This window comes from Triturus cristatus, chromosome 3_1 (assembly GCF_964204655.1).
Source record: "Triturus cristatus chromosome 3_1, aTriCri1.1, whole genome shotgun sequence".
NCBI lineage: Eukaryota > Metazoa > Chordata > Amphibia > Caudata > Salamandridae > Triturus > Triturus cristatus.
Genome location: NC_140583.1, coordinates 530,476,375 through 530,490,849, shown reverse-complemented (window position 1 = coordinate 530,490,849; position 14,475 = coordinate 530,476,375). Strand labels below are relative to the sequence as shown.

General features: G+C 47.7%; 1 protein-coding gene across 2 annotated transcripts in view; it reads right to left on the bottom strand.

The window, feature by feature from the left end:
• Positions 1 to 779: 779 nt before the first annotated feature.
• Positions 780 to 14,475, bottom strand: part of MFGE8 (milk fat globule EGF and factor V/VIII domain containing) — a 231,706-nt gene continuing 218,010 nt past the window's right edge. For both annotated transcript variants that reach the window (XM_085644459.1, XM_085644458.1), the window contains exons 9-10: positions 10,372 to 10,527; positions 780 to 2,419 (exon numbers count right to left, since the gene is read on the bottom strand). In XM_085644459.1, coding sequence (XP_085500585.1) covers positions 2,276 to 2,419; positions 10,372 to 10,527 — 300 coding nt within the window. In that variant the 3' untranslated portion in view covers positions 780 to 2,275. The remainder of the gene's footprint in view (positions 2,420 to 10,371; positions 10,528 to 14,475) is intronic.

Here is a 14,475-nt window from a genome sequence, read left to right as displayed (position 1 = left end):
TGACCACAAGTATTGAGCCCGATTGGCTCAGGGAACATCCCCTAGCCCAGACAATGTGTAACCATTAGTAGTTTATGAGATCAAAACCATGCAGTAATACCCTTCTGCCCATACTGTCTACTTTCCACACTAGTACTCTTTCGCCAGGCAGCAGATCGCCTTCTAAGTTTTCCCTCTCTGTGTCCTTCTGAAGAGCTATGTGCTTGTAACCCTGGGCCCTTCCAAAAGGTTGCACCACCCATTCCATAAGAATTTGCTAAAGTTTTCCAGTGAAACCTATCCAGTGTATGTGGTTCTAGAGTGTGAAGTGATTGTTGATTAACTAATACTTCTTGACTAAAAAAGAATTGATACGCATCAATACTTCTTGACTAAAAAAGAATGGATACGCTTACAAAATTCCATTAATTACATACGAATTTTAAATTTGTTCTCAACTGTATGTTTGCAGTTAGGGATGATTTAAATGTGGCAGGTAAATACTTTTCACATTGATAACTCGCAAGTATTAAGAAGCAGAGCGTAAATGCATCTTGGAAAACAAAAATACGTAAACAGACCCTTCCCAGAGTTTCGTACCTCTTCAACTCACACCTCTCCCCATCTTCACCTATAGGACGTTTTTTCAGTGTTATCACAAAATACAATTAGCACAAGCTAATAAAAATGCTCTGCAGTTGCCACATCTTCACACCGCAGTCCCATTCCATAAATGTGGCCAGTGACTTTAATGACCAACGTGATTTCCATCACCATAAAGAGGTCACGCTTCAAGAGAGAACAGTAAATGATACAGACTTTAATCCATTTGTTGTCTCATCGTTCAAGGCAGAATAATACTTTCAGAATAATCTTCAAAATCCAAACTGTTGAGGTGAATAGGCTAGTTTGTGTAATATGTCCAATTGCTGTACATCTCATTCACAAGTTCTAGCCATGGCAAGGCTGACTCACCCACTCCTACTTTAAATAAGTATAAAATGAAGACTTCTATGAATTGATTGCGGATAAAATTAACATATAAAAGCTTTGGATATGCAGATTGCAAATGTCATGTTATTATTAGGACAGTCTGTTCAGTTAGCTATAAGCAAACTTCATCACCATCCTGATGAAGGTTCAGAAGTAGGTGAAAGCACTGGAAGTCTGGGCAATAAACTGTCTAAGAAATAATAAACACCAAACAACTGCAATACGGATCAACAACATACATGACCAGGACTCCCAATACACACATGGCCCCTACAGAATGATGGGATGAGCTCTGCCCACAACTGCAAACTGCAGGAGAGATCTGGAGTGCATGGCATTGAGGTTTATTGGAGTTATATGGTGCTAGTGTTTGTATGCGTGTGCAGGTGTGTGCGTGTGGCTAATAGAATACCATGAAAAAAATGTCTTTAAAATATTCTATGGCCCGAACTTGAAATCATAAGGAAGAGCCATAATCCTGTCCCTGTTCTGTTTCAGCTGTGTCAAGAGCTCTGCAGCGGTCAGCCAGTCCGCTCTATTCAGTGTTCAAGTTAAGGGACTGGATGCAAGAAGCAAACTGGATGAAAGCAAATTCAAATCTGTATGAAATTATGAGTTACCGAACCCATAGGCCTGAGGCCATCATGGCTGGTGGGAGGAGGTAGAGGCTGAAACTATTCAACAACTTTCATCATATTTTGAAGATAGTATCAAACTTAAGAAGGTGGCTATGTTATATTATGAAAGAACACCACACTGTCTTCAGCATTCCACCCAAAAACATCTATGGTCATAAGCTTAAAAATAATTTCTATCAAACCTAAAACCAACTACGATGTCATTTGGTGCTACCATCTGCCAGCATTCCATATACAATTCTTGCTAATGATCCGCATAGATCCAGCTAGTAGCGCCCAATAGTGAAAGTTGAACAGTCTAACCCTGTACACAATATATAGTGTGGAAAAACTGCAGCCTCCCTGTAGAATTGTACATGGTTTCATTCCAGAGATCTCTGACCCACGCTAGAGGAGATTATGTGGAACGTGTGGAGTGCATGCCATCAATAACCTCAACATATTTCTACATGCTCCCAACTTTAAAGACCAACACCTCCCATCTGATACAATATTGTGGAATGGTAAGCTTTCCCACAAAATAAACGGCAGATTAATGGCATGGAGACAGTGATGTTACAGCAGCTTTGATGACGGCCATAGGACTGAGGATGATACTGTGGGAGGGAGGATGGTTTAATCGGTTCAGTCCTTCCAACCCCTTCTTGCCTCTTTTTGGCAAAAGACTATTCATCACAGCCCAGCAGCTCCACACGCAGAGTAATGCGTTCGTGCCAAGAGTGTGGCAGTATGCGGACATAGCGGGCATAAAAAGGCGGGTCAAAAATGTTTTTCTTGTGCGAGTTGTTGTCATTGTTTCCAGGAAAGATCTGCAGATGAAAAGAGAGGAAAGGGCAAAGAAATAAAAAAAAGGAATCAGACAGCATTCACAATGAGTTCAGCAACAATCAATCCCTACTCACTTTAGAAAGAAGTCTCAAGCAAGATAATATTTCTACAGGCAACCTCCAAACAGCAACATTTCAACATCATTAATACATCATTACAAAACAAAGCCTACACACACTTCCAGAAAACCGGATACAGAGGTGATCAATCCTGTACCACACAGCAATTTCATTTGACAGGTGGTAGAATAGCCATTTGTATGGAACAATAAAATCCTTAATGTGCTTGCACCACGTAATTTTGCAGGCACAGGGACTGTAAATAGGAAACATTCTCATATTCAATCTCTCTAACATTAAGCTGGAGCATACAATTCATTAGCAGATGATCTGTGACTTAGTAGGCATTCACACTGAATTTGAAGGGTCTATTATTTCAATAATGTTCTAGGTTCTCTGCAGGCACCTGGTTCCGTCTTGGGAAGAACATTTTTCCTTTCCAAGCACTGGTTTCTATGCTGTGAAGTGGGAAACAATTGGTAGTAAGCCTGGACAAGAGTTAATCTCAGTTACCCATGAATACTTGTAGGCATTCCTATAAAGCAAAATCAGGAGCTGATTAATATTTGCGGATTTAGGGAGAATCCTGTATCCCTCCACAAATCTGATCATGGAATTTGGGTCCTCCTACAGAGGTTCAGCCATCTTGACCTCTACAATAACCCTTGTGTGAAGGTGAGACTACCATAAGGGTGTGCACCATGTTTAAATAAGTGTAATCCTTGCCATGGAAGGTAGGCCCCTACAGGGCAGCAATGATCAAATTAAAAAAAGAAACTGCTTCTTACTTTAGAACTCATTTGATGTTGCTGTTGATATTGTATTGTATTATAATTGTATTTATATTGCACACACTACCCCTGACGAGGCGTCAGTGCTTTTTGGCGAGTAGCACGCTACTCCGAAACCCAAAAAGGATTAGTGGTGGAATAGTATAGTAAAATTTGAGTTAATTTGAGCAGTGGGCATGTGAGCCTGTTAGTTGGATTGAAAAGGATAATTGGGGTATAGAAGAGAGAGGAGTCGAGAAAGTGTTTATTTGGAGATCATAGAAGCAAGATGAGGTTTGGGATGTGTATAAGGAGAGATGGAGGGAAGAATCTCCAGAAATGGACTAGGGAGATTGGATGAGTCAAAGGAGGGATAGGTGAGGGAAGAATTCAGAATGGTTGTTTGGAGAGATCATAGTATTTGTTAGATCTGGCTTGTCCAGTGGGTTTACCCCAGTATTTTTGCTTTGTGGCCTGTTTCTGACCTGTTTTGATGGTTTTATGACTCTGGGCACTTTACCACTGCTGATCAGTGCTAAAGTGCATATACTCGCTATGTGAATTGTTATGATGGATTGGTGAATGGTCATTTGATTTACTACGAAGTCCCAAGTACAGTGCACTGTGTGTGCCCAGGACCTGTACATCAAATGCTGCCAGTGGGCCTGAGTACTGATTGTGCCACTCACACAAGCAGCTTTTCAAAGGTAACTCAGACCTGCCACTGCAGTGCCTGTGCACAGTTTGGTACTGCCATGTTGAACTCGCAAGTACACCCACTTGCCAGGCAATAACCTTCCTTAGGATAAAATGGGAGTTTATTTATAACATCTTATAAATACAACTTTCCATTTGGACAAGATAGAAAGTTGGAGATTAGTATGCCTGAACTCCGAATATAAAACTGCATCTTTTAGTAAAGATGATTTTTATTTTATGGATTTGAAAATACCACTTTTAGAAAGTAGGTATTTTCTTGCTTGGCCATCCTGTGTGCCTCTGATAGTTTGTGGATTGACTGTCTGGCTTTGGAGTGATGGGGGGCTAAGGTTGTGCATTCTCTCAGACACCAAATGGGGGGGTTGATGTATGTCCTGCCTTGCCTGAATGAGTCAGGGCTGGGCTGAATAGACCAGGGCTGCATTCAGAGTAAGGGGAGGAGATTCCTGTTACACCTGACTAGACCTGGTCTGCCTTGGACAATGCTGTCTCAACCTCCAGCTTCACCAGAGAGGACAGAACTGTTTTTGGTTGAGCACAGAGCCTCTCTGTCACCAGAGAACAAATACATTTGTGCTTTAAAAAGTGGGGCTCAGACTCCAGACTTTTAGATTATTTCTGGAATTGAAGAGGAACCTTTGCCAAGGTGAAGAGCTTGAGAAACTGCTGAAGTACTGCTACTTTGCTATGTGTGGTCTGGGGTTGGCCTGCAGTGGATGTTTCTGCCACAGAAAGAACAAGGACTTTGCTGTGTGCTGTTTCCCCTGCTTGAGGAAGGTCTCCAAGTGCTTGAAGTAATGCTTGCCTCTTGTTCTGAAGTCTCAGGGACACAAAGACTTCCCCAACAGCTCCCCTGAACTTCCTTGCCGGGAGTTCTGACCTGCCAAAAGGTGCCTGTTGCTGTTCTGGGCCTCTGGAGGTTGTTCCTGCTGTTGGGAGCAGGAAAACGCGACACAACTACGAGAAGCGCAACTCATCCTCACCGGTTTTCGACACATTGCCGAAGAAACCAATGCAGCACCAGCCCGCGGCTGGAGAAATCGCTGCATGCCGCATCGAGTGCACCGATCTACGGAGTCCGAGATCACTGCACCGATTCCAACAAAGGCCCTGCTGTGTGGCTGCAAGAACCAACGCATCGTGGGACCGCGGCTGGAGAAATCAATGCAACACCGTTGCCTCTGTCGCATCGAGAACCGTCGCATCCCGATCCCCACGCATCGCACCGGGGCACCAAGTTTACAAGGACACCAGGGCCGCAGTAAGAAATTGACGCATCACCTCCACGTACAGTCAGAAACCGATGCATCACCTCCCAATCAGTAAGGAACTGACGCATCACCTCCCCTGCGTGGCAGTAAGGAAACGACGCACCACTTCCCCTGGAGTAAGGAACCAACACATTACCTTCCCTGCGTGTGAGGAACTGACACGTCACCTTCCCTGTGGCTGTCCTTGTATATGATTTTGACGCATCCAAGGTACTTTGTGTTAAAAGTGTTGCATCTATAGTTTGCTATGGACAGGACTGTTTTTACCATCTAAGAACTTCATTTTGATTACTGTATTGTGGATTTATTGTCGTGTTTGGTCTTTGGTTTAGATAAAGATTACATATTTTTTTTCTAAACTAGTGTGGTCTCCATTTGTAGTTTTTTCACTGTATTACTGTATGTGTGCACACATGCTTTGCACACTGCCTCTGAGATAAGTCGGTCTGCTTGTGCCAAGCTACCAAGGGGGTGAGCAGGGGTTATTTTAGAAGTGTATCCCCCTTACCCTAACTAGGAAGAAGGGTCCCTACTTGAACAATGGAGCAAACCATTGCCAACTAGAGACCCCCATTTCTAACAGCATTAAAATGAGGGATGGGGTGATCCAATGAGGGATAGAGGAGGTAAGTGTCTAAAAAGTGTTATTTTGGAACTCATAGCAGTAAAGTAAGGTTTGGGATGAGTCAGAGTGGAGTTAGAGGACACATTGAGAGAGGTATAGAGTGAAATATAGGGTAGTGCTTTGGAGAGAGTCAAAGTGTTTATTTTTTTACAGCAGGAGCAAAGTAATATATAGATACATACGTACAAATTCATCAAGAAATTCACACATCTAAATACATATATAACATCAAGTTAAATGTTTATATACACAGGGATATGCTGTACATTTGTGTTTGAGTATGGTGGTTATGTAGGAACGAGCCAACTCTTGAGTAGACTTCTGAAGATAAGATAGTTATCTGAGGATCTTAGGTTAGGGGGTAATTAATTCCATAGTTTGGCTGCTTTAAAAGAGAAAGACGTGCCACCTGTGGTTTTTTTCTTGTATGGTGGGATTTTGAGGCGAGGTGCCAGTCTGGGCAGAGGTTCCTTTGTTGAAAGTATTTGGTGATTTTATTCCCGATGAAATGCGGTCCTGTTCCGCGAGTTACTTTGTCTGTGATACAAAGCAGCTTGAATGATTCCAAATCTCGTTAGTAGTGCATAGAGTGCAGTCCTTTTTACCATAGCCACAGGCCTGTAGGCAGGACAAAAGGTCAACAGTCTTCTATGTGTAGGAATCTAATCATTGTAAAAGGACTGTGTCAACTATCATAGCATTATGTACTACATACATTATAGGAGTGATGTGGAATTTCAACGATAGCAGCAGTGCTCTCACTTTGTAGGAAAGTGCCTCTTTTGACAAGGTTAGCCACCACTTTTTGCCTGATGCAGGATATTATTTCGAATGTAAGTGCACTGGGTCCCTGCTAACCAGGCTCCCAGTGCTAGATCTTTCTTAAAATTGTACCACGATGGGCACCATTTCAGCACCCCCGCAAGTCCCTAGTAAATGGAACACCTGGTACCTAGGGCCTGGATACTAAAGAGACCCCTCACCAAGACCATGCAAATTGCCATTGCAGACTGCATGTCTTTGTGCAGCGAAAACTGAAAAGTCGACATGGCACACAGCCCTGTGTGCCATTCCCACATACCCTGCATGAGGTATAGGTAAGTCGCCCCTACGCAGCCCTAAGCAAGGTGCACTATATCACATGTGTGGACATATCTGCATGAACAGATATGACCCTACAATATCTAAGTCCATTCTTGGATACTGTAAGTGCACAGGGAAACCATAGAGAGTACATGGGCTGGATACTTGTCATTACGAGTTTCCTAGCTCCATGATGGCTTAACTGTATCCTAAGATGTTTGGTATCAAACATCTCGCCTTAATAAAACAACACTTATGTCAATGTTGGATTTATTAATAAATGTACACATGAGACCCTTTTAGAGGGCCCCCTGAAAACCTACCAAGCACTGGTGTGGTCTCTGACTAGTCTTAGCCAGCCGCTCACCACCAGACATGTTTCTGACCTCATGGGATGAGAACAGGCACTCTCAGAGGCCAGAAACAAAGCCTGCTCTGGGCGGAGGTGCTTCACACCTCCTACCAGGGTGGGAAGCTACATAGGTGATGCCACCTTTGAAATGCAACCCAGGCATCTTCAGATCGTGGAGGATGCCAACACCTTTTTTGTCAAGAAGACAGGCAGCAAAATTAGGTAGATTAGGAGGTGTGCTCACATTCAGCCAGCACCATCCCTAAGTTGAGGCAAGCGATGTGGACACTACTTTTCCAATTCCTCCATCTTGAGATGGTAAGATATTAACCCATCAGGGCTACGGTAATACCCCTTCCCACAGGAAGTGGCCACTTAAGAGGGTGTAGACATCCTAAGTGTAGGTAGCTCATTGTCCCCCCCCCCCCTTTAATGACCCTAAATTTAGTATTTAGGTGTCATCCCCAGACCCTGAACTTAGATTAGATGGACCCAAGAAAAACAACAAAGAAGAGCTGCTGACCCGAAGACCTACTGCAGAAAATTGGCGCCGAACCCTGCTGGCTGCTTCCAGGACTCAACAATCATTGTGTACTATCCCATCCTGCAACTGTGAGGCATCCAAGAACCCCGGAGCACCTAAAACCTTCCACCAATTGCCAAGAATCTCCTTTGGAGTAGAGGAGCTACGCCCCTGTAGCCACAAAGACAAGAAGTCCAGTTTACTGATCTGCTGCTACCCGGCGACTTCGACACAGCACCCAAGCCAAAAGAGGTACAGCAGCTGCGCAGGGTCAGATCTGTCCCCCCCAATAAGTGAGAAGACACTAGAACCTACCGGAGCCATACCATGCTAATACCTGGGGTACTGGACTCCATACACCAAAGATGGAGAAGAAAGAGTCCACTCTGTATTCCAACTACCCAAGACACAGACACCTGTTGAGGGACTTTGAGACCCCTTAGACCTGCTCTGCAAGTGGCCCAGCTGTCCCTTAAATTTGCCTGCCCCTGACCGTCAGGATAATCTTGAAGCTTGACTTCCCTATCTGCTCTGCACCCAGCCCGCCTGGCACGGGTAATGACAAACCAGCTGTGCTCTCATGGTCTTGAGGCCCTTGTGATCGGCCCCCTCATGTAGGACCCACCAGACTTACCTTTAAGTCCCTCTGTACAGTGTGTTTTCAGGTGGCCCCCTTCTTCATAGCACCAGCTACCAACAACCTCTGCACCCTGCTCCCAGCCGAATTCAGGACGCTCCAGATCTTCCGCTGCTGGAACATAGTACCTGACCGTACTGCTTACCTAAATCCAGAAGGTGTACCTAGAGAACCCATTTTTTGATTTTATATGCTTTTTCTATTTTTTCCTATCGACTTCTATTGTGCGTAGTTGGGCACAGCAGTGATCTATTTTGCCTATTTGAAAAATCACAACTTAAAAACTACTTCCCTTACAACAAAGTTTTTGGTCTGAAAAATTGTATAAAAAAATGTATGTTATTTTTACAAATTGGTCTCTGATTTATACTTTAGTGTGTGTCTCATTTATTGCCTCTGTGTCTACAACAAATGCTTACCACTACCCTCTGATACTCCGAACCGCTTGCCCACACTACCACAAAATGAGTGCAAGTATTATCTACTTTTGCCTCAGTATACCAGCAAGGGATCCGCTGGGCTCTCTGCACAGTGTACTTCGTTTTAGTACACTCATAGAAAGCCAGCCTCCTACAGACTTAAAAAAAAAAAAACACAAAAGCACGCTGGAGACCCGCCCTCCGCTGCATGCCGTTACAAAAACCATCAAGGAGGCTGCCCTCCCAACAGGGCTAAAATAAAAACAGTCATCAGTACTACCTGGCAGTGAACACCGTCCTTTGAGGACGTTCAGGAGAGCTCCCAGGTTTTGAGTCACCCCCACACACTGATTATTCAGATTTCGGGTGAATAGGTTCACCCATTGCGGTCTCGAGGGTGTTGCCGTGGGATACCTGGAATGCTGCTTGGTGTTCCAGAGAGCTCACGACACGACTCTGGAGACGGTTGGTGGATGAAGCAGGCTGGGTGTTTCTCCTACTAGTAAGTGTGCGAATAAATCAGTCAACCACATCTTTGCTTGGCGTATGCGTACTTTATGAGTACTACACATACCTGCTTAGAAGCTGGGCCTGTTTAATCTTCAATAATCAATACATATATATAATTAAAGCTACACTACCCCTCAGATCCACACTATATTTCTATCTTGTGACAGGGGTCTTTTAACCCCACGGCACCAGTGCAAGCTTTAGCTTTCATGGTTCACTTTTCTGTAGCACAAATGTCCTTCACTGGTGTCCAGCACAGATGCATTGGTTTTGGGAAGATCTGGTCTCCTGCTTTAAGGAGTGGGGCTATGGCTAAGTGCACACCCGTTTACCTGCTGCTTTGTGAAGCTGCCATAAGCTCTTAAAATAAAGTTGTGACGAGGCTAGTTGCGTGCATGTGACGGAGGCAGAGGCGGTGAAGCCTAAATTAGTAATGGGCCTGTTTGCTAAAAGGGGTTGTGAACTCCCCTCATACAGACCGCTCGGAGATCATTTACTTGCACTTTGGATAATAACCTAGCACTAGTTTATCACTTCTGACTGGCTGCACTCTATGTTTGCACCGGCATGCTTCCGGCGAAGACAAAGAAAGGCAAGTGCCCGCCCCCTCGGCTGTTGTTTGTGTTCATACTTGGCTTATCTACCTGCCCCCCGTGTAAACGGAGTGCACGTGCTCAGTCCGTGCAAGCTGGCCCTGTCTGCCGTCAGTCACGGTGAGTGTAACCTGAAGTGACTGTGTTAACTCAAGATAAATGCTGGCACCGATGCGGGCCACTGATTTAAACACAAGTCAAATCCTTGACTGGTTAACGCATTTCCGGAGAGTTAATGATTTAGGGGCGCCCATTCATGGACCGGCTTGTTCTGGCAGCCTTTGTTATTAATGCGAGAGTTACCAGTTGGCAGGGAACACACTTAAAGCGGAACAGTGACAGCACTCGGGTCCTTGACGTGCAACACGTACCTTATCCGTTTTGGTTCTGCTGTCTTGGTATATGGTCCAGGAGGTGCCGTTGTCACTGTACGCCACTTTGTACGCCGCCACGTACTGCACGGTCCCGAAGTCCTTTGCTCCTTGCGTCATAATCCCGCTGACTTTCCTGTGCGTCAAAAGGTCAATCTACAGGGAGATGACAAACAGCACAAGGATTAGGAGGCATCGGGTTTTGACAGATACGTGTTTTCTTTTGCACTATAACTTTCCTCGGAGAGGGAGGGTGATACTGTTACAGCCACAGAAGGAATATAACTGAAACTGTATGTATCACAGACGTAACAAACGCATCTTAAACACTAGAGCACTATCTGACTGAGGGATGCAGGCTGCCGCACTCACCCTGCGTCGCTTCTGACCCCCCCGGCCCCCACCCCCCAATAAGTCTCCAGTTAATTACATAACACTTCATGCAAACATTAAGCCCCCTTCTTAGCACTCTGTTTTGACAGAAATGTTACCTTCACAGTTCACTATCCAATATGACACCTCTGAATAATATGATAAACAGCTACATACAATGTAAACGGACTTCTGTGACTGAGTACACCAGAACCATGAGAGCACCCACATTTCAAAAGTGTTGCAGAATCAGGCACGTGGCAGTAAAATGCTATGCAAATACCGCTATATAGTAAGGATGCACCTCGCACTGCACTGCGGCGCACGGGTGCTTCCTGCTACAAACATGTTGTATCATTCAAGTACTGTTACACGATCGAGCCTGGCACGATGTGTGCGAAGACTCAGTTGACAGAGACATTTACACGCATCGGGAGTCCTTGGTCGTCTTCTTTCCACACCCTAACCTATCATAACAGGTAAGTGAGACCCAAGTCGATTAAGTGTGTTGCCCAGGAACACACAATATGGCCACGTATAGAAGCTGAGATCATAGCACTGGTCCCTTAAATCCAAGACCCAGAACTGGGTGACACCTCAATTAATCATGCATTTGTAGATCGCACTACTCACCCGCGAGGGTCTCAAGGCGCTAAGGGGGAATGGGGGGGGAGCTGCTACTGTTCGAACAGCCAGGTCTTGAGAAGACTCCTGAAGGTCAGCAGGTCCTGGGTCGGTTGCAGGTGGATGGGGAGGGTGTTCCAGGTCTTGGTGGCGAGGTGGGAGAAAGATCTGCCGTCGGTGGTCGTTCGGTGGATGCGTGGAACGGGGGTGAGGGAGAGGTCGGCGGAGCGAAGCTGGCGGTTGAGAGTGTAGAAGGCGAGACGTTTTTTGAGGTATGTTGGTCCGGCGTCATGGAGTGCTTTGTGAGCGTGGGCGAGGAGCTTAGAGGTGATCCTCTTGTTGACGGGGAGCCTGTGCAGGTCTCTCAGGCGGGCAGTGATGTGGCTGTGGATGTCAAGGACGAGGCGCGCGGAGGCGTTCTGTATGCATTGAAGTCTTTTCTGGAGTTTGGCCGTGGTTACCGTGTACAGGGCGTTGCCGTAGTCCAGCCTGCTGGTGACGAGGGCTTGGGTGACCATCCATCTGGTTCCGGTGGGGATCCATCTGTAGATCTTGCGAAGCATGTGAAGGGTGTTGAAGCAGGAGGAGGAGACGGCGTGGACTTGCTGGGTCATGGACAGTGATGAGACTAGGAGGAATCCCAGGTTGCGTGCGTGGTTGGTGGGTGTCGGCGCAGCTCCCAGCAAGCCACCAGGAGTCGTCCCAGGCGGAGGGAGTGGAGCAGAGTATGAGGACCTCCGTCTTGTCCGAGTTCAGATTCAGGCGATTGTTCTTCATCCATTCGGCGACGTCCTTCATTCCTTCGTGGAAGTTGGCTTTGGCGGGGGCGGGGTCCTTGGTGAGGGAGAGGATCAGCTGGGTGTCGTCGGCGTATGAAACGATGTTGAGGCCATGCGATCGGATGATGTTGGCGAGCAGTGTTATGTAGACGTTGAAAAGGGTCGAGCTGAGGGATGATCCTTGGGGCACACCGCAGGTGATCTTGGTGGCTTCGGATCGGAATGGAGGGAGGCAGACTCTCTGCGTTCTGTCGGTGAGGAAGGAGGTGATCCAGTCCAGGGCTTTGTCGTGGATCCCTGCGTTGTGGAGGCGTGTGCGTAGGGTGTGGTGGCAGACGATGTCGAAGGCGGCCGAGAGGTCTAGGAGGATGAGGGCCGCGGTTTCGCCGTTGTCCAGCAGGGTCCTGATGTCGTCGTGGCAGCGATGAGGGCGGTTTCGATGCTGTGGTTGCTGCGGATTCCGGATTGGGAAGAGTCCAGGGTGTTGTTCTCTTCGAGGAAGTGGGTCAGTTGTCTGTTGACGTTCTTTTCTCTGACGTTCGCTGGGAATGGGAGCAGGGAGATGGACCGGAAGTTCTTGAGGTCCTTTGGGTCTGCCTTGGGTTTCTTGAGTATGGCGTTGACCTCGGAGTGTTTCCGGGAAGGTGGCGGTCTCGAAGGAGCAGTTGAAGATCTTCCGGAGTTGGGGTGCGATGATGGAGCTTGCTTTGTTGAAGATGTGGTGAGGGTAGGAGTCTGATGGTGAGCCGGAGTGGATGGTGTCCATGGTTTTGATGGCGTCTTCCAGGAGAGGAGGAGGCCAGTGTGACTGGGGAGAGGTGAGTCTGAGGTGACGGCGGCTGTCAGGGGGGGCTCAGTGTTGAAGCTGTCGTGGATGTCTATGATCTTGCGGTGGAAGAACGTGGCAAGAGAGTCTCAAAGGTCTTGTGACGGCAGGATGTTGTAAGAGCTGCAGCTGGGGTTGGCGAATTCCTTCACAATGTTGAAGAGCTCTTTGCTGTTGTGTGCGTTGTCGTCGATGCGTTCCTTGAAGGAGGTCCTTTTGGCGGTGCAAATTAATTGGTGGCGCCTGCGGCTGGCGTCCTTGAGGGCTGCGTGGTTGTCCGGTGTCTGTTCGTGGCGCCACTTCTTCTCGAGTCTTTGGCAGGTCTGCTTGGATGTCTGGAGGTCAGTGGTGAACCAGATGTCCCTTCTGTCGGTGCGTCTGTTTGAGGGATTCTGGATTGGGGCGAGAGCGTGGGCGCAGTCGTCGATCCATTGCCTGAGGTTGCGGGCGGCTGTGTCGGTGTCGACGGTTGGTGGGTCTCGGGCGAGGGTGGCGATTAGCTGGTCTTTGGTGACCTTGTTCCAGCTGCGGTGGGGGGTCCACTGCGGGTTGTTGTGTGCAGTGTTTTTCTCGAAGGAGAAGTGGATGCAGCGGTGGTCAGTTCAGTGGAATTCGGTGGTGTGGTTGAAGGTGACATGGATGTTGGCGGAAAAAATGAGGTCAAGCGTGTGTCCGGCAGAATGGGTGGGTGTCGTGACGAGCTGTTTGAGTCTGAGGTTGGCGAGGGTGTCCAGCAGGGTGGTGGAGTTTCTGTCGTTGGCGTTCTCGAGGTGGAAGTTCAGGTCTTCGAGGAGGATGTAGTCTCTGGAGGCCAGGGCGTGCAAGCTGACTACGTCTGTGATGGAGTCGCTGAACTGTGGCTGAGGTCTGGGGGGTCTGTTGACGAGGGTTCCTCTGAGGGTGGTGTTGGTATCGATGTGGATCTGGAAGTGCAGCTGCTCTGCAGTGCTAAGGGTGTCTTCGATGTTGGTCGAGATTCTGAGGGTATTTCTGTGGACGATGGCGGTTCCTCCTCCCGGTCTGATGGTGCGGTTCCTGCGGGTGATCTTGTAGCCATTCGGGATGGCTATGGCAACGTCGGGTGCCGATGAAGGGTTCATCCAGGTCCCGTCAGGGGAGGATGAGTCGAGCAGGTCTCAGAGTTCGACAGGGTGCTTGTGGACGGAGCGGGTGTTGAGTAGTATTTATCTGAAGTGGTTGTGGCCTGCCCTGCTGGGAGGGGCAGGTCGTGCTGGTGTTCGCTTGCTGGGGAAGCTGCAGTTTCGGCAGGTGAAGGGTCCGTGGGTGCGCTTCGGGGTGGCCTGGAAGCAGGTAGATGAGCGGCCAGCGTTGAGTGCATGGAGGAGGTTGACGTCGTAGCGGCGTCGGGTGTCGTGGCGCTTGCGTGGGCCAGGGAGTCTGGCGCTGGGCGCGGTCCAGGCGCAGACGGGCTTGGCTCAGGCGCGCCAGCGGCCGCCATAAGAAGGGGAGGTGGGAGGGAGGAGCGACAGGAAGGCGGGAGCG